This window comes from Notolepis coatsorum (genome assembly GCF_963971535.1).
Source record: "Notolepis coatsorum genome assembly, chromosome: 20".
Lineage (NCBI taxonomy): Eukaryota > Metazoa > Chordata > Actinopteri > Aulopiformes > Paralepididae > Notolepis > Notolepis coatsorum.
In genome coordinates, this window is record NC_140184.1 from 1438887 (window position 1) to 1463849 (window position 24963).

Genomic DNA, 24963 nt, shown 5'->3' on the forward strand with positions numbered 1-24963 from the left:
ACCCTGCCGGCCGGCAGATGGATGCTTCTCGCAAATATATCAGCAGCCAGCTTGCGCTGACAACAGGATGTCATTATTAGACCGGCTGCTTGGTGAAGCAACGATGAAACAAATGTAATGATCGTTTGTTTCGTTCATCGCATAGGCTATTTAATTTTAGCCTATTTTAATACAATTCAAATAATCTAATTGTGTTTAGAGGGAATTATTTTCACCGGACATTATGACCGGAGAGATTAAATATGTCGGACTTCAACAGATTTTGCCGGGCAAATACCGGTAATTACCGGCTAACGGAAACGCTGGTGTATTCGTCCCGTGAATTTACGGTACGGCCGTCACAGTGCGGTACGCGCACCCATGCGACGAATACGCCCCACAGCGCACGCACACCCACATGCAGGCACTTGCGAGGTCCGTGTGAGGACAGCGCTCGTGGCCGGGCACACCGAGTCAGACTTCAGAGTCTGTGCACGGAGGTGAAAGGCACATTTACATTGGAACAGCTGCAGGGTCATTACAGTTTTCTTTTGTTTTCTTGTTCGCCCAATAATGTTAACCAAATGAAACCAATGGAAAGAAACACACACGCGCCGACACACACACACACATGCGCCAACAAACACATTAACATTCTCCCCCACCGGACTCACAGGCACAATCAAATAAAAAGAAGAAACATACTTTTCCGGACAGATCTGATCTCCACTGTGTTTAAATCCAAATAATCCTCTGCCATTGTTGTAATATGTCATCTGTTCTCTAGTATTCAGTCTGGTCGTGAAGTTAAATTCTCTCTGGAAGTGAAACTGAAACTTAGCAAGGATAAGTTGTTAACACTTTCAGAGCCCAAGCTTAATCTTGATTTACCGCTTGAATGCCCACCATCCACTTCAATGTTAGCCTTAATAACGCCTAATTATGTTTTAAATGATGGCTATGTGTCTAATCTGCCCGTCGCTTATCAATGACTCGTTTTCCAGTCAACATTGTCGAAGCGGATTGTTTTTTTATTGGTTCATTTTCGTTTTATAGCATTTTGAAAAGCCCTCGTTTTCAAGTAAAATATAAATATTCCATGATAATCGCCCTTTACTGGAATATTCTAGAATACATGTCATTTTTCGGCCTATTTATGAATCGTTTTCAAATAAACGCTAGATTATCGATAGTATGTGTACGTATGCAAGCTATATAGGCGATCTGAAAAATCGATTCTCTGATTTCCTCAAATCGATCGCCCACACACACACACACACAGGGCGAACGCTGAGATCTCAGCGAATACAACTGATTATCCCAAGACTTGTAAAATAGATTCCTTACCTCAGATCAGATGTTCTCCAAAAAGATCATTCCAATTCCTGATCGCCATTCCAAAAATCGATCGCTTTTATTGATCCAACGCTACATACTGTATTATGTATTCCACGCTGTTCTGAGGCTCCACAATGAATCCGATCGGCTCGGGTTACATGCCTGAGAAGTAAAATGTGGATTCCGGATTTTTCTTTTCATCCATTTTCATTGAGTCTATTCCAAAAGGGTGCATTACCATCTGGGAGACGATAATGGCGTTTTTTTCACATCTGAGCTCCTACAGGGGCCGCATACCAACGGGAGACTCGGTTGATGAAATATGAATTCAGATTGCTAATAAAAAAATTAAACGCTAATTGTTGTGGTGGGCATTCAGGCATTGGGCTGATAAAACGTCTTATCACGTGGTGGGCACTGAAAGTGTTAAAGGGGCAGTAGGCAAGTGGATGCCTGAACACAAAATGGCACCAGTATCACTGACTACCACGGCAAGCCTATAGAAAGTTATTCTATTTAATAATAATTATTATAATAATAATTATCATAAATATAATATATATGGAATCCGGACTCTTTTTTTTCCCATCCATTTCATTCAGTCCAATCCAATGGGGTGCAATACCATCCGGAGAGACGATAGCAGCATTTCCGTTAGCTGGTAATTACCGGTATTTGACCGGCAAAATCTGTTGAAGTCTGACATATTTAATCTCTCCGGTCTTAATGTCCGGTGAAAATAATTCCCTGAGTCTAAACACAATTTGATTATTTGAATTGTATTAAAATAGGCTAAAATTAAATAGCCTATGCGATGAACGAAACAATCATTACATTTGTTTCATCGTTGCTTCTAATAATGACAACGACGTTGTCAGCGAGAGCTTAGTGCTGGGTGTGCGAACTTTTGTGAAGCTGCAGAGCCGGAGCAGCAGCAGCACAATGCAGTACTCCAGCAGTACTCCAATTCAGCCATTGGCAATTCAATGTTGGGTGGGGGGCGCTGCTGTGCGGTCCCCAGAAAAGAGCCAATAACAGCTGAATCTGCTGCTCTGCATCGACATACTCTCGCAAATAAGTCATTGGGAGGTGGAGAGAGAGAGTCGTCACGCAAACCCCTAATGTTGCCGTCTCTCTCTGTCAAATTTCTCAGTTCTTCGCTTGATATAATTAATACAAATGTCCAATATAACGGAATTCGTTAGCTCATAAAAATGTGATTATAACAGACTGTTGTTTATTAATGTCGGGCGACTGCCCACAGACACCTATTTGATTTAAAGTCGGCAGCAGCACGAGTCTCGGGACTTATTTTATTTGGAATATAATGACTTTATACGCAAAAGTAGCCTAGTTTTAAGTAAAAATATTATAAATCTACATGCCTTGATGATGTCATTCTTTTGTTTTGTTGTCATTCTTTTGCCTATCAATTGTTTTTAAGCTCAATAAACTCTGACCGGAATTTCTCTCATTTGACCGGTAGATTGAGATTTCAGGCTCCTTTCAGTGGCCTGAAAAGGGTATTCGGTATCTAGGGATTCTTTTCCCCAAGCAAGTAAACGACATTGTTAGTGTCAACTTTGACCCACTACTAGGCAAAATCTCAGCGGATGTGGAGAGATGGGCTCCCCTTTTCTTGTCACTATGGGGCAAGGTTAATGTTCTTAAGATGAACTGCATTTCCAGAGTAAACTACCTCCTCCAGTCACTGCCGATAGCAATACCTAGCAAGTATTTTAAACAATTTGATAGAATATGCAACACATTCCTGTGGAACGGTAAAAGACCCAGGATGCGTATTGGTAAACTACAACAGCCTGTGGACAGAGGTGGCCTGGGTCTCCCCAAATTATTACTATATCATTATGCTTACAGTTTCAGACATATGACACAGTGGGCCCTGCCCCCTGAGAGAGCGCCTCCATGGTACATAATGGAGCAGTCGGTATACACACGGCTGCCCCCACTGTCGTATATTACAGCTAAATTACCACCAACTGCCCAAACTCACCCTATTATCTCTCACATACAGGCCGTATGGAAGAAGGTGTCTCGCATCTTTCATATCAACCCCCATTTAAGCCTGTCAGCAGGCTTATGGGCCAACCCAAAATTGTGTATATGCAGATCCCCCTTTATGTGGAAGGAATGGATAGACAAAGGCATCCTCACCCTGGGGGACCTCTATGAAGACGATGCATTAAAATCTTTTGAAAAACTGATTCAACAATATCAGCTGGCCAACAATCAATTTTGGAGATATTTACAATTGAGGCATCTTCTCATAGGCACATTTGGCTCGCCACAGACCCTCCCCCAGGGTACAGACCTGCTGAAAAAGATTTTGGCTATTTCTGGGTTGGGACATGAGGCCTCGGTCTACTATTCCATGTTTATCGACAGGGAGGGCAGTGGGATATCCTCTGCTCTCAAAATAGTCTGGGAAAAGGATCTAGGGGTCACATTTGAGCAAGAGGACTGGGATATAATCTCGGGGATCCCCAAACAGGTGTCCAGGGATATTAGAACAAGGCTAATACAATTCAAGATCTTCCACCGCATTTATTGGACCCCCTCTAAAATGTATAGACTGGGCCTGAAAGAGAACCCAGATTGCTGGAAATGTCACACAGGGGAGGGGGACCTAGTCCATGCACTCTGGTCATGTCCGAAAATCGGAGACTTCTGGAGTAACATACATGACTACATCACAGAGGTCACAGGGACGGAGTATGATTTCTGTTCTGGTTTATATATCCTGGGGGATCCCCGCAGTCTTAGCCATATCGCAAAGCCCCTAGCTGATTGGATACAGACTAGTATTATGATAGGCAAACAGATCATAATGAGAGGCTGGAAGGCACCAGAAGGCCCGTCATTCCGAGAGTGGAGTGGAGAACTGGGTAGGGTAGCTGCCTATGAGAAAATATCTTTTAGTTTAGGAGAGAAAGGAGACAAATATATTAGCAAATGGGGGAAATATTTGCAATTTCACTTACTATAAAAGGAGGAGGGGCACACTTGTCCAAGACAGCGACGATACACATGAGTATAGAATACCTGACAAATGCACCATGTTTATGTAGACAAGAATGGCTCTATGTTTTAATGTAGATTTATTTTTTCGTTTGGTGTTTCCTTTCTGTTTTGGTACTACTTTCCATTATATTCTCGGCTTAGTCTAATTTATCTTTCTATTTTTTATTTTTTATTTATTTTTTGTTATGGTAGAATTTTTCGTTTGTTTAGGTTTACTTATTCTAATGTCTTTATTTTTTATTTTTATTTTTTTTCTGTCTTCCCCCCCATATGGGGGGTATCAGTGTAACCTAGACGTTAGGGGTCCAGGTGTCTATGTTGTCCTTCAGGACTGACCCATGCTGATGCAAAATATGTCATTCATTGTATTGTCCTGAAGTACTGTGTGCAAAAAGAAAAAATATGCAATAAAGTATAAGTCATAAAAAAAAGAAATCTACCGGACACTGAGGCCGGCAACAATTTTTTCTAACGGAAACCCTGGACGATAGGGGGCGGTATTTTCCCTGTTACAACTCAGACAGATCCCCACTGGTAACATGAGGCTAGATTGATGAAAAATGAATGGAAATCGATAATAATAAACGCATGGCATGAACTAACGAGATTTCTCGTGGCTGGCACTCAAAGTGTTAACATGTTGCATTGTTAAAAATATCAATGTTTACATTAAGAAATGACTCAAGCAGTTACATGAATGTACTTTTTATTGGAACATAAATGACCATGGCCAGCTTTGACCAACACCAAGTTGTGCAAAATCAGACGCTACAAAGAGTGCTTTCTTTACTGCGGCCTGTGTAAATAAAGGGGCTACAAACACTGAACATAGATGATGGTATTTTGGGGAACCAAAAGAACCGTAAAGTCCAAGCCCTTCATGGCTCCTCTCTCACTCTTTGGAGATGGTAAGAAAATGAGCTGATCTACATGTTGCGGAGTGAGGCAGCTTCTTGAAGTGCTTAAAGTGCTTGATTTTTTACCAAAAAAAGTCAAGGCCTGGAATTCCTTAAACAGCTCAAATGTTTACAAAGTCCTTGGAATTCTAATCAACCATTTGCATTGAAAGTTTTGTTCATCCATCATCAAATTGTTCTGAATCAAGAATATTTATTTAAAGTGTAACTAATTGTCGGAAATTGGGTTTAAGCCATAAATTGGATAAAAAAAATGCATTTAAAAGTGAATTGTATCCTTTTAAATGCCCTTTTAAAATGAAAGATAGTGCTTGGAAAAGTACTTGAAAGTCCTTTAATTTAATGTTGCAATGTCTGTGGGAACCCTGTCCCCTGCAGGCACCATCCACCAGGCCAGGGGGTTTCAGAGGGGAACAGGTTTTTACTTCCCTGTATCTTTTCACTTCTTCCTTTGCCTTGTCAACCGGAGATTTCTGTGGTTGACCCGCTGTTGCATAATGTCACGTCAGGGTGATGGTAAGTGGTTTTGTAGATTTGTTGTATTTCCACAATATTTCACCTCCACTTTGCACAGCTTACTAGGGTTGACCCCTATTAGTCGACTAATCGGTCGAAAGGAGCCGTAGTCAACTGGCCAACCTCCTAGTCGAAAAAAAATTATAATATTTATAATTATATATATATTTTTGTATCATTCTTTCCAAAAGAAAAGAGGCCTAGAAGCGTGCCTAACGCTAATGGCACGCATACCAGAGGCTAACTGCCTACGAAAACAGGCACAGAGGCACTGAAAGAGGATTTCACCCATCTAATGAACACACTAGACTAGACAAATATCAAGATGTATCCATCAGTGGACCAATTGCATGCTTTTGCAGAGGACAAGAAGCCTTCAGTCGACTCCTTCAGACATTAAGCACCCCCACAGCCCAAATGGAATGATAAAAATAAAAATATTATTTTTTTTTTTTTTTTTTTTTGTCGACCAATCGTCGACTAACGGCAAATTTTGTCCAATCATAGTCGACCATCCAAATCCTTAGTCGGGGACAGCCCTACAGCTTACATATGGCTTTGCTTTTGTCCAGCTCTTTTCTGTCGTCATGTTTTTTAAATCCAAAATGCAACCAGACATCTGCCTTTTTGCACCTGGCGGTGACCTGAGTGATGCTTTCACTTGATCCATGTTTTTTTAGATTCAAACACGTTGAGAGATCTCGTTGCGCGAGATCTGGACACTACATCTCGTTGCATAAAAGATCGATCTCGGGATTATGAATCCATAATCACTCATTCAAATGAAGATCGATTCAGAATCGGGAAATCTATTTTCTTTAACCCAGCCAGTGAGCATGATGAGTGAGCATGATGACAGCTGTCGGGGTGTTGCTGACCTGTGTTTGAGCCTTGTGGTTGTGTCTTCCTCTGGACAGCTGTTCTACCTGGGCTTCTTGATGTTCTACTCCTACGTGGTCCTGGTGAAGATGCCGGAGTGGCCTTCCCCTCAGGAGTGGGTGGTCATTCTCTATATATTCACCTCTGCAGTGGAGAAGATCAGAGAGGTATGTGGAGTCCTTCATGTAGAGCATGTCCAGTATGTAGTATGTAGTTGCTCATGGATAATCGATGGGTGGAGAATAAAACAGGCGAAATAGTTGGTATGTATGAACATATACGTGTAATAAAACACATATGTACATATGCAATAGCAACTGGGGTACATAAGAACATTTCTGAAAGATTTAAATAGAATAGAGCTAAGAACGGCAACAACAAGAGAGAAAGCATAGGGAGACGAGCGCTAGTGTGATAATAGGGTAAAGACTAAGTGTCGAGGCTCGGAGCTCAAAATATCAGTCGTATTCCGTTTGCACATGAGTATGTATTCCGTTCGGATCCATTTGACGTATGGGGGCGATGTAGAGAGGATCACATCATCTTGGCCATCACCACGAGACATCCACTCACAGAGAGACAGGGAGACGGAGACAGCCGTTAGACAGTTTGTCTGTTTGTGGGGGGCGGACATAGCAATAGATGCATGTAGTAAGCATATTGTATGAATAGAATAGAAGTACTTAACCCAGCAATGAACTAGAACAGGCATGGTTTAGACGTTGTAGGTTGGACCGAAGACTGTATGAAGCTGATCCATGACCTCGGTGGTGCACATAACCAATGTGGGGGTAGAACAGTCACTGCAATCTTGGCCATCACCCTGAGACATCCACCACCTTGGCCATCACTACGAGACAACCACTCAGGGAGATGGGGACAGGGGTTAGAGAGTTCCCATGTTTGTAGTGGGCGGAGTTGGAGCAATAAATACATGTAACATATGCATACATGGTGACAATAGAATCAAAGTATATAAGAGAATTGTGAAATTAAGTGGTACATAGAACTAAGAACTACTGCAAGCATATGTAAGCAGGATGAGATGCAAGACGGTGGCTCAGGGCCATATGTCCCGGGGGGCAGGAGAAACCACTTAGAATAGGTCGAGGCAGAGCAGGTAAGGTTCGACGCTGCAGGCCAGACAGAAGGCTGTATGAAGCTGTTCCATGGGACCGGTGATGCTCATGTCCAGTGTGAGGTAGAAGGTCACTGGAATGTCTATATCGATATATTCACTCAGAGAGACGGGGACAGGGGTTAAAGAACCTGCTTCTCTGCAGACATGGGAGCAGATAACGGACATCCTAACTAAACTAGACTGATTACACTAAGGGTCAGTCCCCGTCCGACCAGGTGAGATCAGGGTAGGTTGAAGGTTCTAGAATGGAGGAGAGACACGCCTTCTGTTCTAGAATGAAGGAGACACACCTGCTGTTCTCTCGTCTTCCTCCCCCTCTTTCAGATGTTCATGTCCGAGGCGGGAAAGATCAGTCAGAAGATCAAAGTGTGGTTCAGTGACTACTTCAACGTGTCCGACTTCCTGGCCATCGTGACCTTCTTCGTGGGGTTCGGCCTGCGGCTGGGCGGCGGCGTGGCCTTCGTGCCCGGCCGCACGGTCTACTGTCTCAACATCATCTTCTGGTACGTGCGCCTCCTGGACATCCTGGCCGTCAACCAGCAGGCCGGGCCGTACGTCATGATGATCGCCAAGATGGTGAGTCGCCGTCCTTCCTGCTGCCTCCTCTTTTTAAAAGAAACATGTTCCAAGATGAATTCTGAAGATGTCTTTTATATTCTGATGGAAAACACTTGTGTCGTCCAGAGTCGTGTTTTCTATTTTGATGTTAATCTGCACGTTCATATTGCTACAGAGTCCTGCTCCCTGCTGCCCCAGGTACGGTCTGTCTCCTGCTGCCCCCGTGGTCACACTGCTCTCACTAATCACCACCATCAGTCTCCTGTTGTGTTTCCATGTTGCACACATGTAACAATGTAACTGAAAACCCCACCCTAAATTCATACATCCATTTTCACAAGATGTTATTGAAAATGTCTTAAAAGGATTAGGCCGGTGTCATTTTACTTTCTCATCGTCGTCAAACATGAAGGACAAAACCCACAATGCATTTCTTCCGCTGGGTCCATCCAGCCGACACCAGAGTAGAGCTGGTATCTAGAAGTGAAGTATATCCACTGTGATGAACACGGTATAATGCATCATGATGAACACTATAATACACTAATGAACATTCATTATACTGTGTTCATGACGGTGATTCGTTATGCTGACCAAAACAAACGGTACAGTTCTGTGACTTCTTTTAACATTAGAGTTCTATGACATCTGGATATGATTATGATCTATAATCGGCTAGATGGGCCATACTTATAAGCAGGAGACATGCATTGTAGGTCTTTGGTCTTTTCATAGGCTGTGTTGACGGAAAGAAGAAAATACAATTACACTGGCCGTATTCTTTAAGGCCATAGGAATATCTCATAGTATTTCTGTTTTTTAAAGTGACATTTTAAATAGTGATAATATTATCCTCCCATCATTTCACATGCTTCAATCTGTGTCTGTCCGTCTTGTCTGTGAGTGACAGTCGAGATGTTTTCCTATCGGCTGATGATAACGTGTCATAATTCCCATATGTTTCAGGTGGCCAACATGTTCTATATTGTGGTGATAATGGCCATAGTCCTTCTGAGCTACGGCGTGCCCAGGAAGGCCATCCTCTACCCCGAGGAGGAACCCAGCTGGACGCTGGCTAAAGACGTGGTCTTCCAGCCGTACTGGATGATGTACGGGGAAGTGTACGCTTATGAAATCGACGGTAAGCGGAATGAGGACGGTATGGGGGATTTCCTATCCGGTAAGGAACCAGTTTTATTCAAAAGCTTCTCACCAATAGCATGGTAGCTGATCGGCACTCCCCCCAAAAACACTGGAAATCAAACCCACGCAGGTCCTCCAATCATCACCTCGACTCACCACGACTCACCACCCTCACAGAACAGAGGTGGCCAACTCTCTTGTCTTGCCGGGGGAGAGTGAGGTCCTGACTCCAGATAAGACTTTATGTGATCTGTTGAACTTGGAGCAGTTAAAGGAACACGCCAACTTTTTGGGAAATTAACTTATTTGCCATCTACCCTGGAGTTAGACAAGCAGATGCATACCTTGTTCTTCTCTGTGCATGCATTAGGCTTAGGGAACAGCCGCACTGTTAGCCTAGCTTAGCGTCATTCACTGGAAGTAGGTGTGCCAGTGTAGCCTAGTTCCCAACAGTCACGAAATACACTCCAAATACAACTCCAAAACGTTCCTGTAAACATGTTGTGACCTGTGTATTTACCACGTGAAAAAATAATAATAATATTTGACGTTTTCGTTTTCGTTTTCTAAGCAGATATATACTCTGAAATTTTTTTTGCCGAACCACTGCTGCCAGGGCGGCGGGCGCAGTGATTTCATCACCTCAAAAGCTCAGTTTTTCAAAAAAACAACAGGGCTTTTGAGGTGATGAAATCACTGCGCCCAGGCAGCAGTGGTTCGGCAAAAAATTGTTCAGTCTGCTTAGAAAACGAAAATGTCTAATACATTTAAATTTTTTTCTCCACATGGTAAATGCACAGGTCACAACATGTTTACAGGAAAGTTTTGGAGTTGTATTTGGAGTGTATTTCGTGACTGTTGGGAACTAGGCTACACTGGCACACCTACTTCCAGTGAATGACGCTAAGCTAGGCTAACGGTGCGGTTGTTCCCTAAGCTTAATGCATGCACAGTGAAGAAAATGGTATAAGCAAATTTCCCAAAAAGTTGCTGTGTTCCTTTAAGCTTCGATGGAACAAAACAACCTCGACTCTTGACGGGATTCGGCCACCTGAGGTTTTCTCACAGCGTGTGATTCAGCACCTGTTACGCCATCGTCTTAACGAGCCCAGGGACGAGTGTCTGGCATTTATTAAGCCCTAGTGTTGCCAGAGGAGAATAGAACAGAATATCAGAGACATGAATGGAACAAGGGTTTGTTTTTATCTCCCTGTGAAACTTCTCCCAAACAAACTCCAGTTATACTGGTGCCACTGGTGATGGAGCCACTGTGTTGCACATGTATGATTTTTGATATCATAATGTTGCATCTATAGGCATAGTTTAAAATGGCCATGTTATATTTAGTTGGTACCTTGGCTGGTGAATAGTTTCAAGAAACCAAATGTAAAGTCATTAGCAAACGATACATTTTTCAGTGTCGCTCTCGGGCCAAAGAACCATTTGAATATCCTATGAGAAAACAAATCATAATTTTATATTTCAGCTGCCTGATTGTGATAGAAATATTACATTAGATGTAGGAGAAGTAGCTAAATTCTAGTTGAAAGTGTTCCATCCAGACAGGTCAGCCGAGGTCTGTTCAGGTCTGTTCAGGTCTGTTCAGGTCTCTTCAGGTCTGTTCAGGTCTGTTCAGGTCTGTTCAGGTCTGTTCAGGTCTGTTCAGGTCTGTTAAGGTCTGTTATGGTTTCTTAAGGTCTCTTAAGGTCTGTTATGGTCTGTTAAGGTCTGTTAAGGTCTGTTGAGGTCTGTTGAGGTCTGTTGAGGTCTGTTGAGGTCTGTTGAGGTCTGTTGAGGTCTGTTGAGGTCTGTTATGGTCTGTTGAGGTCTGCTAAGGCCTGCCAGCTCATATTGCTGGTTTCCAGGTGAGAACACCTCATATCGCTGGTTTCCAGGTGAACAGCTCATATCGCTGGTTGGCAGGTGAAACACTCAACCATAAAACTCTGATTTATTGTGCACATAATCTCACACGTCCTCAAAATTATAATGTATCTTGTACAAATGAATTTGGTTTGAATTAAAGAGTTATGTATTATGTAAAACGTATTATGTCACATATCATGTCTAGGAACGGAAGTATTAAATACTAGACTCAACATCCACATTAGATTAACAACACAGGATGGGGCTCCAACTGGAAGCTGAGAGATATATGTTGTTTAGCTGAGAGATATGTTTAGCTGAAGGATGTATGGGCGGTCGTTAGTGGTTAACATACCGTTGTATTCGTTCGATACACTACACAGCCGTTCGGTATGGTACACACTGAAACGGTTCGGTACGGATACGTGTACCTTTACGCCCCTGTTATCTCATGGTGTGCTCTCTCCACAGTGTTTTGTTTAGCTGAGGGATGTATACGTTATATATGTATGTATGTATGTATGTATGTATTAGTGATGCACGATATATCGGCCGCCGATATAATATCGGCCGATATGGCCGTTTTTTTACACATCGGTATCGGTCCGATATCAAGATAGGACCGATATTAACATTTTTTTTTTTTTTTTTTTTATCTTTTTTTTCTTCTTTTTACATGTTTTGGCCTTAAATAGTTTCAAAATATCAGTCATTTCTGAAAATAAGTTACAAAAGTAAAGAAAATTATGCGTTTTGGAAAATAGCTCTTTATTTGATTATCATAAAAAAGTGTTTTCTATACAGAGATATCGACATCGGTAAATATCGGTATCGGCCAGAACAGCAATATTAATATCGGTTATCGGTATCGGCCACAATTTTCACATCGGTGCATCACTAGTATGTATGTATGTATGTATGTATGTATGTATGTATGTATGTATGTATGTATGTTATCTCATGGTGTGCTCTCTCCACAGTGTTTTGTTTAGCTGAGGGATGTATACGTTATATATGTATGTATGTATGTATGTATGTATGTATGTATGTTATCTCATGGTGTGCTCTCTCCACAGTGTGCGCCAACAACAGTGATTCTAATGTGAAGCCTCTGTGCACGGCAGGAGTGTGGCTCACTCCTCTCTTGCAAGCAGTCTACCTCTTTGTTCAGTATATACTGATGGTCAACCTCCTCATCGCCTTCTTCAAGTAAGACCACGGTGCTGCTCATGTTGCGCTTAACGAGAAACGGTTTTGGCAACGTTTTAACATTTTAGTACCTGTGATGAGGAAACACTGGATGTACTTTGTCCAGAATCATTTGAGTAAAAACCTTGTTCCGTTTGTTCTTCCTGAGGCCCAGACTACATCCACACGCACACACACTCACTTTAACCCTTTCACTGCCACACGACAGAAGGTTAACCCTTTACTATCACGTGATAGTAAAGGGTTAACCTTCTGTCGTGTGGCAGTGAAAGGGGTAACCTGCTGTTGTGTGGCAGTGAAAGGGTTAACCGTTTGGTAGTGCGGCAGTGAAAGGGTTAAACATTCACCTTAACATTCACTTTATCTATTTATTACAAAAAATATTTGCATGACATCTCTCTACCTCATTTTGTTGCATTTTGTACTTTAGTTTTGCATATTGTATTTTTTCTTGTATAGTGTTTGGTCTTTATTCTTTTAACCTTTTTACTGTATGAAGCACAACCTCAGGAGGCTCATACAGAACTAACCATTTCACTTTAATGTACATGTACCTTTATATGTGAGAAATAAAGCAAAACTTGAACGTAGTGGCCTGTAGGGCTGAGCCCAAACGTTCGAACCTTCGAACCTTCGTTCGTTACGTTGGCATTCAAATTCTAAATCAACATTCGAATTTTTTATTTTTTATAAAAAAAAAAAGAAAAAAAAACCTTTTTCCTACACTTTCACTGCCACTCACGAGATATCTCGGAATTATTAATATCTCGTTGAAAGCCACTCACGAGATTTCTCGGATTATTATTATTATTTTTTTTAGCGATCTGAAATCATAATATGATTTATAATATATATATATATTATTGCATCACGTGAGCCTACCCTAGTATACCCGAGCGCCGCCGGCGATCAGATGTGGAAAAAAGCGCCCCCTATCGTCTCCCAGATGACATAAGGGATTTTGGAATGGACTCAATGAAAATGGATGGGGGAAAAAATCCTTCAAATCCCTGTAATTTTCCAGTCCACTGATGCAGCCGGAGTTATCACAGTTCATTCTGGAGCATCTGAGCCCCGCGGAATCATGTGTACTACTGTATCACGTTGGATCCATACACTTATCGATTTTTTCGAATGGTGATCAGGAATTGGAATATACCAGTTGGATACCATCTGATGTCAGGTAAGGAATCTATGTTATCAGTGTTAGGATAATCAGACTTATTTTGATGAAGATATAAGCTGTTTTGTGAAATGGGCTCTTTCGGTTTCACTGTAAAAGTCCAAGAGGAAATGAACACGGCGATTATCCGTGCGCGGCTCGAATGTGCTTGCGTGCACGTATAATATTGATCATCTAGCGTTTATTTGAAAACGATTCATAAATAGGCCGACAAATATCAACGTTCTGGAATATTCCAGTAAAAGACTATTATCATAGAATGGTCCAGAATGGACTGTTTTTTTTTTAACTCAAAACGGGTGCTTTTCAAAATGCTCTCAAACGGAAATGAAGCGATAAAAAACCAATCTGCCTTGACAGCACTGACTGGAAAAGGATTCTTTGATAAGCGACGGGCAGATTAGACACATAGCCATAATTTAAAACATAGATTAGGCGATATTAAGCGTAACATTGGCGCCGATGGTGGCATTGAAGCACTAACTCTGGCGCCACCTCGTGGCACTGAAAGTGTTAATTCTCTTTAAACCAATAGGGGTTTTCTTCACAGTTGCAGACAAAGATTAGGCTACACTAATATTATAGTATTATTATATTCATTAAAGAAAGTTGATTTAATACAAAAAAAATACTAATTTAATCAGATTAATCACTTTATTCAAATTGAGGATTTTGTTTGAGGATATTTATTTAAAAAGAAAAAGAAAAACTTTATTTTGAAGAAAAAAAAAGATTTTGTTTTTATTTTAAATTATAATTTTTTTTATTTAAAAACGAAGGTTCAAACATCCGTTCTCCCTGGGCTGGGTCTGGGAATAATCACTTTATTCAAATTGAGAATTTAGTTTGAGGATATTTATAAAAAAAATAAAAATAATAATAATAATAATAAAAAAAAAATTTAAATTTTTTTTTTTATTATTAAAAACGAAGGTTCGAACGTTCGTTCGAAAAACCCTGACGAAGTTCGAATCCCAAAAACCGCTTCGGGGACAGCCTTAGTGGTCTGTGTTCCACCAGGCTCACCTCTGATCCTCTCTCTCTTCCCCAGTAATGTGTACCTGCAAGTGAAGTCCATCTCCAACCTGGTGTGGAAGTACCAGCGCTACCACTTCATCATGGCCTACCATGAGAAGCCAGTCCTGCCGCCGCCCTTCATCCTGCTCTGTCACGTCTACTCTCTCTTCTACTGCATGTGCAGGAAGAGGAAGAAGGAGAGCACCTATGGACCAAGTAATAACTTTAATAATAATAACTTTATTTGTATAGCACTTTTCATACAGAAGTTGCAGTTCAGAGTGCTTCACAACAGTAAAAAAAAAAGCGAGCATAACAAAGATAGAGAGGTAGCAAGGTAAGGTAAATCAGTGTTTCACATTAGGATCTAGCATCCCAATAGGCCTCTCTGTTTACAGTTTCATTCAGTAATACAAATAATAAAAATAGTTAAAAATGATTCAGTTTAAAAATAGGCAAACAATTATAAAATAGAACGGACATACAACAGGGTATTTAACATACAACAGAGCAGTGCTCTTAAAATGACATAGGAGGTAGTGAGATCAAATTGGCATAGAACCGACACATGAATTTGATAGGAAGTGTATAAAAGTAGGCAGGGTAAGAATAGTGCAGGTAAAGTACAATTTGTGTCAGGATATCCCTGATGTTTCATTTAAATGCCTCGATCAAAGAGAAGTAGGTGTTCCCCCTTGTGTCTGAGCGGATCCTAGTGGATCTGTGATCTGTAGCACCCCCCCATCACTATCGTACCAACCGTGCCCTTATTGGATTATTTATGTTGACGAAACTGACTAGTTATATTCACTAAATAAAGTTGATTTAATACAAATAAAAAAAGACTAATTTAATCAGATGAATCACTTTATTTAAATTGAGGATTTTGTTTGAGGATCTTTTATTTATTTTTTTATGATTACTTTATAAAATATGACGACAGACATTCGAAGCTTCATTCGAAAACTTCAATAGAAGCTTCGAATGTAAAACAAATAATTCCATTGGGTACAGCCCTAGAGACTGGCCATCACTGGGAGATACCAGGTCCATATAATCCAAGGAGATTGGACATCACTGGGAGATACCAGGTCCATATAATCCAAGGAGATTGGACATCACTGGGAGATCCAATAGGAGCTGTAATGCGATTAGGGCTACAACTAACGATTATTTTGTTATCGATTCATCTGTTGATTATTATTATCGATTAGTCGATTAATCGAAACTATTAATTTACCAGAAATCAACAACAATTGATTCTATTTGCAATTGAATATTTAAAAAAGTTTTACTAGTATCCTCAGGTCACATGGGTAGTTGCCTCTCTGACGCCACCTACTGAATACCCAGAGTAGGAGATGAGCCATGAAGTTTATTAATGTCTGTTACAGCCCTTGGATCCAAACGACAGAGTCTCGACTGATGCATAAGACGATCTTTATTTATTTGTCCATCCGTGACGTCATCTTATAGCACCGTGAAAACTGCATTGGAAACGTACATAAACAGACAAACAAACATTTCACACAACGGTTTCCACAGCACAGTACAAACACTAAACTAAATAACATTGGTATCAAAACTACAAGGATTACATTCCTACACGAGACGTAAAATCATTCATTCACAAATTACATTATACAAAGTTACAACCATAATCAAATAAACAACAAAGCATACCTTGCTGCGCTCTCCAAGGAATGTAAACCGAAAAGGTGCTTTCTTCGGTTTAAAACACACGATCAATACATGGGGATACAAAGGATAAAAAGTTGCACGGAAATACAAAGGCGATACAAAAAGACGCACCAAACGTTCCTGCTGCCGACTACATCACTTAACAGGCGCTTCCAGCTGTACTGATCTACGGTGCGCCAACAGGGACAGATTTATGAAGGCCTACAGGTATCGAACTCCGGTAAAATCCCCCACGTCATTTCAAGGCATACACACATACTGAATATTATTTACTAGTAAACGGCAAAGGATATTGTCTAGACATGGTTAATCTCAAGTGGTCCGTTACAATGTCTATAAATGCTGTGTAGTGTGGATGCCTACTGTACATGAGTAGGGTGAGTAACTTACATGCCAGTGCTGCTTTTTATCTATTGACTCATTATAGCTACTTTATTATCTTGAAATAATATAACACCCGCCTGTTACTATGACATTGTTTATCATTACATACAATGTATCCATGCCTGTAGCTAAATGCTGAAAAACGGCGAACAAAATACACTTTTTAGCTTTAGATTGAAAAAAACTACCAGCCAGAGATTTTTTACCAGCCAAACATTATAAATGGCTTTTTAGTATATCTCCATGAATTATTATATTGTGTGTTATATCTCCACTCCACGCTATGGTAGTGCTTGTGCCAGCACAGCAGATACGATTAATTTTATATATATATATATTTAAATCAATATCTTCCTTTTGAATAAAATGGGCTCGGGAATCAGGATTCATATTTTACAATATTTTTGCTAATGAAGTCAACTATCCAGTTTGTTTTTATAGTGTAACGCTACTTCAAATCATTGAACGTACAGAGAGAGAGGGAGAGAGACGGTCTCATTTAAAACTTTCAAATTTCATCTTCAATTACGTCGACATCGTGGCGGCCCTGAATATGATGCCATAACGTTACACTTAAACGGCAGGTAAATGTATTCCTACAATATGCCACTGAAAGGGTCTGAGATGGAAATGTAGATTCTAAACTCAAACTGCATTTGGACTATATAACACTAAAACTCCACTGAAACCAATACAAAGGACATCCTCTTTAGGTGGACTGGCAACATTGTTTGGGGAATTCTGTCTGCAAAATGTCTGTCCTTTTTTACGTTTGTCTCCAATGTGTTTCAAGTTTCTTTATTAGTTGTCATACAAAAGTACAGAATACTTTTATATAAAATGCTTCTTTCTGTTTTGCTCCAGAGATTGTGCTAGATAAAAATAGATAAGTATAAAATAAGTATAATAAGTATAAAATAGAAGTCGAGTACGTAGACAAAAGTGTTCAATATATACATATATACAATATACAATGCAGAGTAGAAAAGTAACTGAGTTACAATACAATATACAGTACAATGCAGAAATCGGATGAGGTACAATTTAGGTACAATTTACAGTAAGGTGTAATGAGGTATGAGTTGTAGTGCAAATTCTTTACCAATAAATATAAAGTGTGTTAAAGTGGGTGCTGCAGTGAGTTGTTTGTTTAAAGTGAGTGTGTGCTGTGTGTGCTGTGAGTGTATTTGATGGTTGTTACATAGTGTTATTGTCATTTAGCAGCCTGATGGCCTGGGGATAGAAGCTTCTTCTGAGTCTCTCTGTGGAGAGACTATATCTGCTTCTAGCTCGCGTGCTTCATCTCTGAGCCTCTCTCTTCCCCCTCAGAGCTGTTTCTGACCGAGGAGGATCAGAAGAAGCTGCACGACTTCGAGGAGCAGTGTATGGAGACCTACTTCCACGAGAAGGACGACCAGTTCCACTCGGGGAGCGACGAGCGCATTCGTCTCACCTCAGACAGGTGGGTGTGTCATGGTCTCTCCACAGGGCACAGTGTCTGTCTCTCCACAGGGCACGGTGTCTGTCTCTCCACAGGGCACGGTGTCTGTCTCTCCACAGGGCACAGTGAGGTCTGTCTCTCCACAGGGCACGGTGTCTGTCTCTCCACAGGGCACGGTGTCTGTCTCTCCACAGGGCACAGTGAGGTCTGTCTCTCCACAGGGCACGGTGTCTGTCTCTCCACAGGGCACGGTGTCTGTCTCTCCACAGGGCACGGTGTCTGTCTCTCCACAGGGCACGGTGTCTGTCTCTCCACAGGGGCACGGTGAGGTGGTCTGTCTCTCCACAGGGCACGGTGTCTGTCTCTCCACAGGGCACAGTGTCTGTCTCTCCACAGGGCACGGTGTCTGTCTCTCCACAGGGGCACGGTGAGGTGGTCTGTCTCTCCACAGGGCACGGTGTCTGTCTCTCCACAGGGCACAGTGTCTGTCTCTCCACAGGGGCACGGTGAGGTGGTCTGTCTCTCCACAGGGCACGGTGTCTGTCTCTCCACAGGGCACAGTGTCTGTCTCTCCACAGGGCACGGTGTCTGTCTCTCCACAGGGCACGGTGTCTGTCTCTCCACAGGGCACAGTGAGGTCTGTCTCTCCACAGGGCACGGTGTCTGTCTCTCCACAGGGCACGGTGTCTGTCTCTCCACAGGGCACGGTGTCTGTCTCTCCACAGGGGCACGGTGAGGTGGTCTGTCTCTCCACAGGGCACGGTGTCTGTCTCTCCACAGGGCACAGTGAGGTCTGTCTCTCCACAGGGCACGGTGTCTGTCTCTCCACAGGGCACGGTGTCTGTCTCTCCACAGGGCACGGTGTCTGTCTCTCCACAGGGGCACGGTGAGGTGGTCTGTCTCTCCACAGGGCACGGTGTCTGTCTCTCCACAGGGCACGGTGTCTGTCTCTCCACAGGGCACGGTGTCTGTCTCTCCACAGGGCACGGTGTCTGTCTCTCCACAGGGCACGGTGTCTGTCTCTCCACAGGGCACGGTGTCTGTCTCTCCACAGGGCACGGTGTCTGTCTCTCCACAGGGCACAGTGAGGTCTGTCTCTCCACAGGGCACGGTGTCTGTCTCTCCACAGGGCACGGTGTCTGTCTCTCCACAGGGCACGGTGTCTGTCTCTCCACAGGGCACGGTGTCTGTCTCTCCACAGGGGCACGGTGAGGTGGTCTGTCTCTCCACAGGGCACGGTGTCTGTCTCTCCACAGGGCACAGTGTCTGTCTCTCCACAGGGCACGGTGTCTGTCTCTCCACAGGGCACGGTGTCTGTCTCTCCACAGGGCACGGTGTCTGTCTCTCCACAGGGCACGGTGTCTGTCTCTCCACAGGGCACGGTGTCTGTCTCTCCACAGGGCACGGTGTCTGTCTCTCCACAGGGCACGGTGTCTGTCTCTCCACAGGGCACAGTGAGGTCTGTCTCTCCACGGGGCACGGTGTCTGTCTCTCCACAGGGCACGGTGTCTGTCTCTCCACAGGGGCACGGTGAGGTGGTCTGTCTCTCCACAGGGCACGGTGAGGTCTGTCTCTCCACAGGGCACGGTGAGGTCTGTCTCTCCACAGGGCACGGTGTCTGTCTCTCCACAGGGCACAGTGTCTGTCTCTCCACAGGGCACGGTGTCTGTCTCTCCACAGGGCACGGTGTCTGTCTCTCCACAGGGCACGGTGTCTGTCTCTCCACAGGGCACGGTGTCTGTCTCTCCACAGGGCACGGTGTCTGTCTCTCCACAGGGCACGGTGTCTGTCTCTCCACAGGGCACGGTGTCTGTCTCTCCACAGGGCACGGTGTCTGTCTCTCCACAGGGCACGGTGTCTGTCTCTCCACAGGGCACGGTGTCTGTCTCTCCACAGGGCACGGTGTCTGTCTCTCCACAGGGCACGGTGTCTGTCTCTCCACAGGGCACGGTGTCTGTCTCTCCACAGGGCACGGTGTCTGTCTCTCCACAGGGCACAGTGAGGTGGTCTGTCTCTCCACAGGGCACGGTGTCTGTCTCTCCACAGGGCACGGTGTCTGTCTCTCCACAGGGCACGGTGTCTGTCTCTCCACAGGGCACGGTGTCTGTCTCTCCACAGGGCACGGTGTCTGTCTCTCCACAGGGCACGGTGTCTGTCTCTCCACAGGGCACGGTGTCTGTCTCTCCACAGGGCACAGTGTCTGTCTCTCCACAGGGGCACGGTGAGGACGCCCTCTGCTGTGGTGGTGGTGGTGGTGAAGGAGCAGATGACACGTTAGTGACCCCGTGTTCTTCTCTGGATGTTCTCAGGGTGGAGACCATGTGCATCCAGATGAAGGAGGTTGGCAACAAGGTGAACTTCATCAAGCGCTCCCTGCACTCTCTGGACTCCCAGATCGGACACCTCCAGGACCTGTCCGCTCTGACCGTGGACACCCTGAAGGCCCTGACCGCCCAGCGGGCCTCGGAGGCCTGCAATGTCCACAACCAGATCACACGGGAACTCAGCCTCTCCAAGAACGTGGGCCCCGGCCTGGCCCCCACGCCGTCGGACGCCGGCTCCAAGCCCTCCGTTCTGGGCAAACGCAGCGTCGGGTCCTACTTCGGCTCCTCCTTCCCCCAGCAGGCGGGGGCCAACATGGCGGATTCCCTGTTTGGGAGCAGCGCCGGGGGCGGCGGCGGGGCCGGTCTGGGCGGCAGCCGGAGAGCAGGGCTGGGCCCGGGAGGGACGGGACTAGGGCTGGACCCTAACCAGAACCCGGCACTGAGCCCAGAGAGAAGAGCCATGTTGGGGCAACTCGCCGGAGAGGCCGGCTCCTCGGCCAGCACCAGTGCCTTCCCTCACGGCGCCGCCGCCTCCCCCCCGGAGCTGCGTTTCCGCGGCCACTCCTTCACCCAGAGGCAGCTCACCCGTCCACAGGAGCCCGGCTTCTCCGACTCGCCCTCCAGCCTGCCCAACGTGCCCACCCCCGGGGCCCAGTTCTACGTCAGCAGCACCCCCTCCCAGCGCAGCGGCTCCAGCCACCCAGAACTCGCCCTAGCCGGGCCTTACCGGGCCTTCCAGCCAGACGGCACCACCGTAGAGTTCGGGGCCTTTGTGGGTAAGTGTGAGGTTGAGGAGGGTGAGCTCAGTGTTGGTGAGGAAGAGGAGGATGAGGAGGATGAAAGCCTTGTGTGTGTTTATCCTACTGTTGTCGTTGTGTCCTCTGCCTCCCCCACCTGCTGGCCTGCTTGCTTTGAGAAGCCTGGGAGAACGGAGAGCTTAGAGAGGAGAGAGAAGCAGGAGAGAACAGAGGACTTAGAGAGGAGAGAACGGAGGTCTTAGAGAGGAGAGAGAAGCAGGAGAGAACAGAGGACTTAGAGAGGAGAGAACGGAGAGTTTAGAGAGGAGAGAGAAGCAGGAGAGAACAGAGGACTTAGAGAGGAGAGAACGGAGGTCTTAGAGAGGAGAGAGAAGCAGGAGAGAACAGGACTTAAAGAGGAGAGAACGGAGAGCTTAGAGAGGAGAGAGAAGCAGGAGAGAACAGAGGACTTAGAGAGGAGAGAACGGAGGTCTTAGAGAGGAGAGAGAAGCAGGAGAGAACAGAGGACTTGGAGAGGAGAGAACGGAGGTCTTAGAGAGGAGAGAGAAGCAGGAGAGAACAGAGGACTTAGAGAGGAGAGAACGGAGGTCTTAGAGAGGAGAGAGAAGCGGGAGAGAACAGAGGACTTGGAGAGGAGAGAACGGAGGTCTTAGAGAGGAGAGAGAAGCAGGAGAGAACAGAGGTCTTAGAGAGGAGAGAGAAGCAGGAGAGAACAGAGGACTTAAAGAGGAGAGAACGGAGGTCTTAGAGAGGAGAGAGAAGCAGGAGAGAACAGAGGACTTAGAGAGGAGAGAACGGAGGTCTTAGAGAGGAGAGAGAAGCAGGAGAGAACAGAGGACTTAGAGAGGAGAGAACGGAGAGTTTAGAGAGGAGAGAGAAGCAGGAGAGAACAGATGACTTAGAGAGGAGAGAACGGAGGTCTTAGAGAGGAGAGAGAAGCAGGAGAGAACAGAGGACTTAGAGAGGAGAGAACGGAGGTCTTAGAGAGGAGAGAGAAGCGGGAGAGAACAGATGACTTAGAGAGGAGAGAACGGAGGTCTTAGAGAGGAGAGAGAAGCAGGAGAGAACAGAGGACTTAGAGAGGAGAGAACGGAGAGCTTAGAGAGGAGAGAGAAGCAGGAGAGAACAGAGGACTTAGAGAGGAGAGAACGGAGGTCTTAGAGAGGAGAGAGAAGCAGGAGAGAACAGAGGACTTAGAGAGGAGAGAACGGAGAGTTTAGAGAGGAGAGAGAAGCAGGAGAGAACAGATGACTTAGAGAGGAGAGAACGGAGGTCTTAGAGAAGAGAGAGAAGCAGGAGAGAACAGAGGACTTAGAGAGGAGAGAACGGAGGTCTTAGAGAGGAGAGAGAAGCGGGAGAGAACAGATGACTTAGAGAGGAGAGAACGGAGGTCTTAGAGAGGAGAGAGAAGCAGGAGAGAACAGAGGACTTAGAGAGGAGAGAACGGAGAGCTTAGAGAGGAGAGAGAAGCAGGAGAGAACAGAGGACTTAGAGAGGAGAGAACGGAGGTCTTAGAGAGGAGAGAGAAGCAGGAGAGAACAGAGGACTTAGAGAAGAGAGAACGGAGGTCTTAGAGAGGAGAGAGAAGCAGGAGAGAACAGAGGACTTAGAGAGGAGAGAACGGAGGTCTTAGAGAGGAGAGAGAAGCAGGAGAGAACAGAGGACTTGGAGAGGAGAGAACGGAGGTCTTAGAGAGGAGAGAGAAGCAGGAGAGAACAGAGGACTTAGAGAGGAGAGAACGGAGGTCTTAGAGAGGAGAGAGAAGCGGGAGAGAACAGAGGACTTAGAGAGGAGAGAACGGAGGTCTTAGAGAGGAGAGAGAAGCAGGACTTAGAGAGGAGAGAGAAGCAGGAGAGAACAGAGGACTTAGAGAGGAGAGAACGGAGGTCTTAGAGAGGAGAGAGAAGCAGGAGAGAACAGATGACTTAGAGAGGAGAGAACGGAGGTCTTAGAGAGGAGAGAGAAGCAGGAGAGAACAGAGGACTTAGAGAGGAGAGAACGGAGGTCTTAGAGAGGAGAGAGAAGGAGGTCTTAGAGAGGAGAGAGAAGCGGGGGAAGGCTGGGAGAACAGAGGACTTAGAGAGGAGAGAGAAGCGGGGGAAGGCTGGGAGAACAGAGGACTTAGAGAGGAGAGGGAAGCAGGGGAAGGCTGGGAGAACAGAGGACTTAGATAGACGGTAGACGCTCGACTCTCGTTGGCCCCTGAGCTAGGGCTGGGCGATATGGCAAAAAATCATATCGCGATAACGATATGATAATGTTATCATATTTCTCGATATCGATAATTATCTAAATTGTTATAAGTATAAAAAAAAAAAAAATTATTTATGTTTTTATGTTTATTTTGCAGCAATTCTTTATCGTTGCCGTCATCTTTAGTGTTACATCCCCTCACACTCCAGTTCTCAGGCTCCATCTTTAGTGTTACATCCCCTCACACTCCAGTTCTCAGGCTCCATCTTTAGTGTTACAGCCCCTCACACTCCAGTTCTCAGGCTCCATCTTTAGTGTTACAGCCTCACACTCCAGTTCTCAGGCTCCATCTTTAGTGTTACATCCCCTCACACTCCAGTTCTCAGGCTGCAGCTGGTTTAAAAGCGAAAGTAAACCGGCTTCTCTGCTGGCTGTGGCTCCAGGGGAGTTGAACAGTTCTGGCTCTGCTAGTTTATTTTAGATCTTTTGGCGCTTTTTTGGTGGACAAACCACCGCACATGTGCACCGTGACTCGCAATTGGAGACTAGCTCTGCTAGCACACATAGCTACTGTGTACAGACGGTTTCAAACTGTATTTTAAATTAGAAGGCAAACAAAATAAATGGACAAGAGAAAAATAAATCTCAATTTGGTCAGTATTGTCATTTAGACAAGCAAAGCCATTACTTTAAGTTGCAGGCAAGAAAGACAAGTCTGTCCACGGTCTCTGGTTTTAAAACTGCCCTGTTGCAGGTCACACAAAAAAGAAAAAAAAAGATTTTTTGATAATTTTTTTTATTCGATATCGATTATTAAAATATATCGCGATATTTATCGTTATCGTTATATCACCCAGCCCTACCCTGAGCTGACCAATGAGATGGACTTCTCACCACTGGGTGACGCCCACAAAAACAGTCCCTCGCCAGGCTGTGTCCTCCTGGCCCCTGTGGTGGCGCCCAGGAAACCCCAGAGGAGGAGTGTTTCCCCCGACCAGTGGCCCCACCTAAGGCCTCCCATCGGGGGCAGAGTGGGCCGGCTGGCCTCCTGAGTGGGGAGAACACAACCAGAGAGCTGTGGAGGACTGGAGGTTTGAGAACTGGGTGCATCTGCTGGGTGCTGGGCCTCCCTGATCCGCCTTCTGTCCTCTCTCCCTGCTCTGAACGTGCCTGTACCTTTCAGTGCTCGGGGGGGCGGGGGGTGGTTTACCAAACCTGAAGATTATTGGTTGGTGGAAGTTTGTAGCTAATACGACTTGGTTTAGGAGTTGTTCAAAATATGGTAGTAAAATCATATATATATTATCTGTCAAGTCAAGTCAAGAGTTTTATTTGTCACGGCATACAAGTATACAATGAAATGCGGGGGGTCTT

The 24963-nt window shown here is 44.7% G+C and overlaps 1 protein-coding gene across 1 annotated transcript in view; it reads left to right on the plus strand.

Annotated features, from left to right (window-relative positions):
• The window catches only part of trpm7 (transient receptor potential cation channel, subfamily M, member 7), a 175455-nt gene that overhangs the window by 116205 nt on the left and 34287 nt on the right, over positions 1-24963 (plus strand). The window contains 7 exon segments of the mRNA XM_084337584.1: positions 6710-6838; positions 8137-8388; positions 9337-9511; positions 12456-12588; positions 14823-15004; positions 18203-18335; positions 20624-21414. Of these exon segments, the coding sequence (XP_084193710.1) occupies positions 6710-6838; positions 8137-8388; positions 9337-9511; positions 12456-12588; positions 14823-15004; positions 18203-18335; positions 20624-21414 (1795 nt within the window).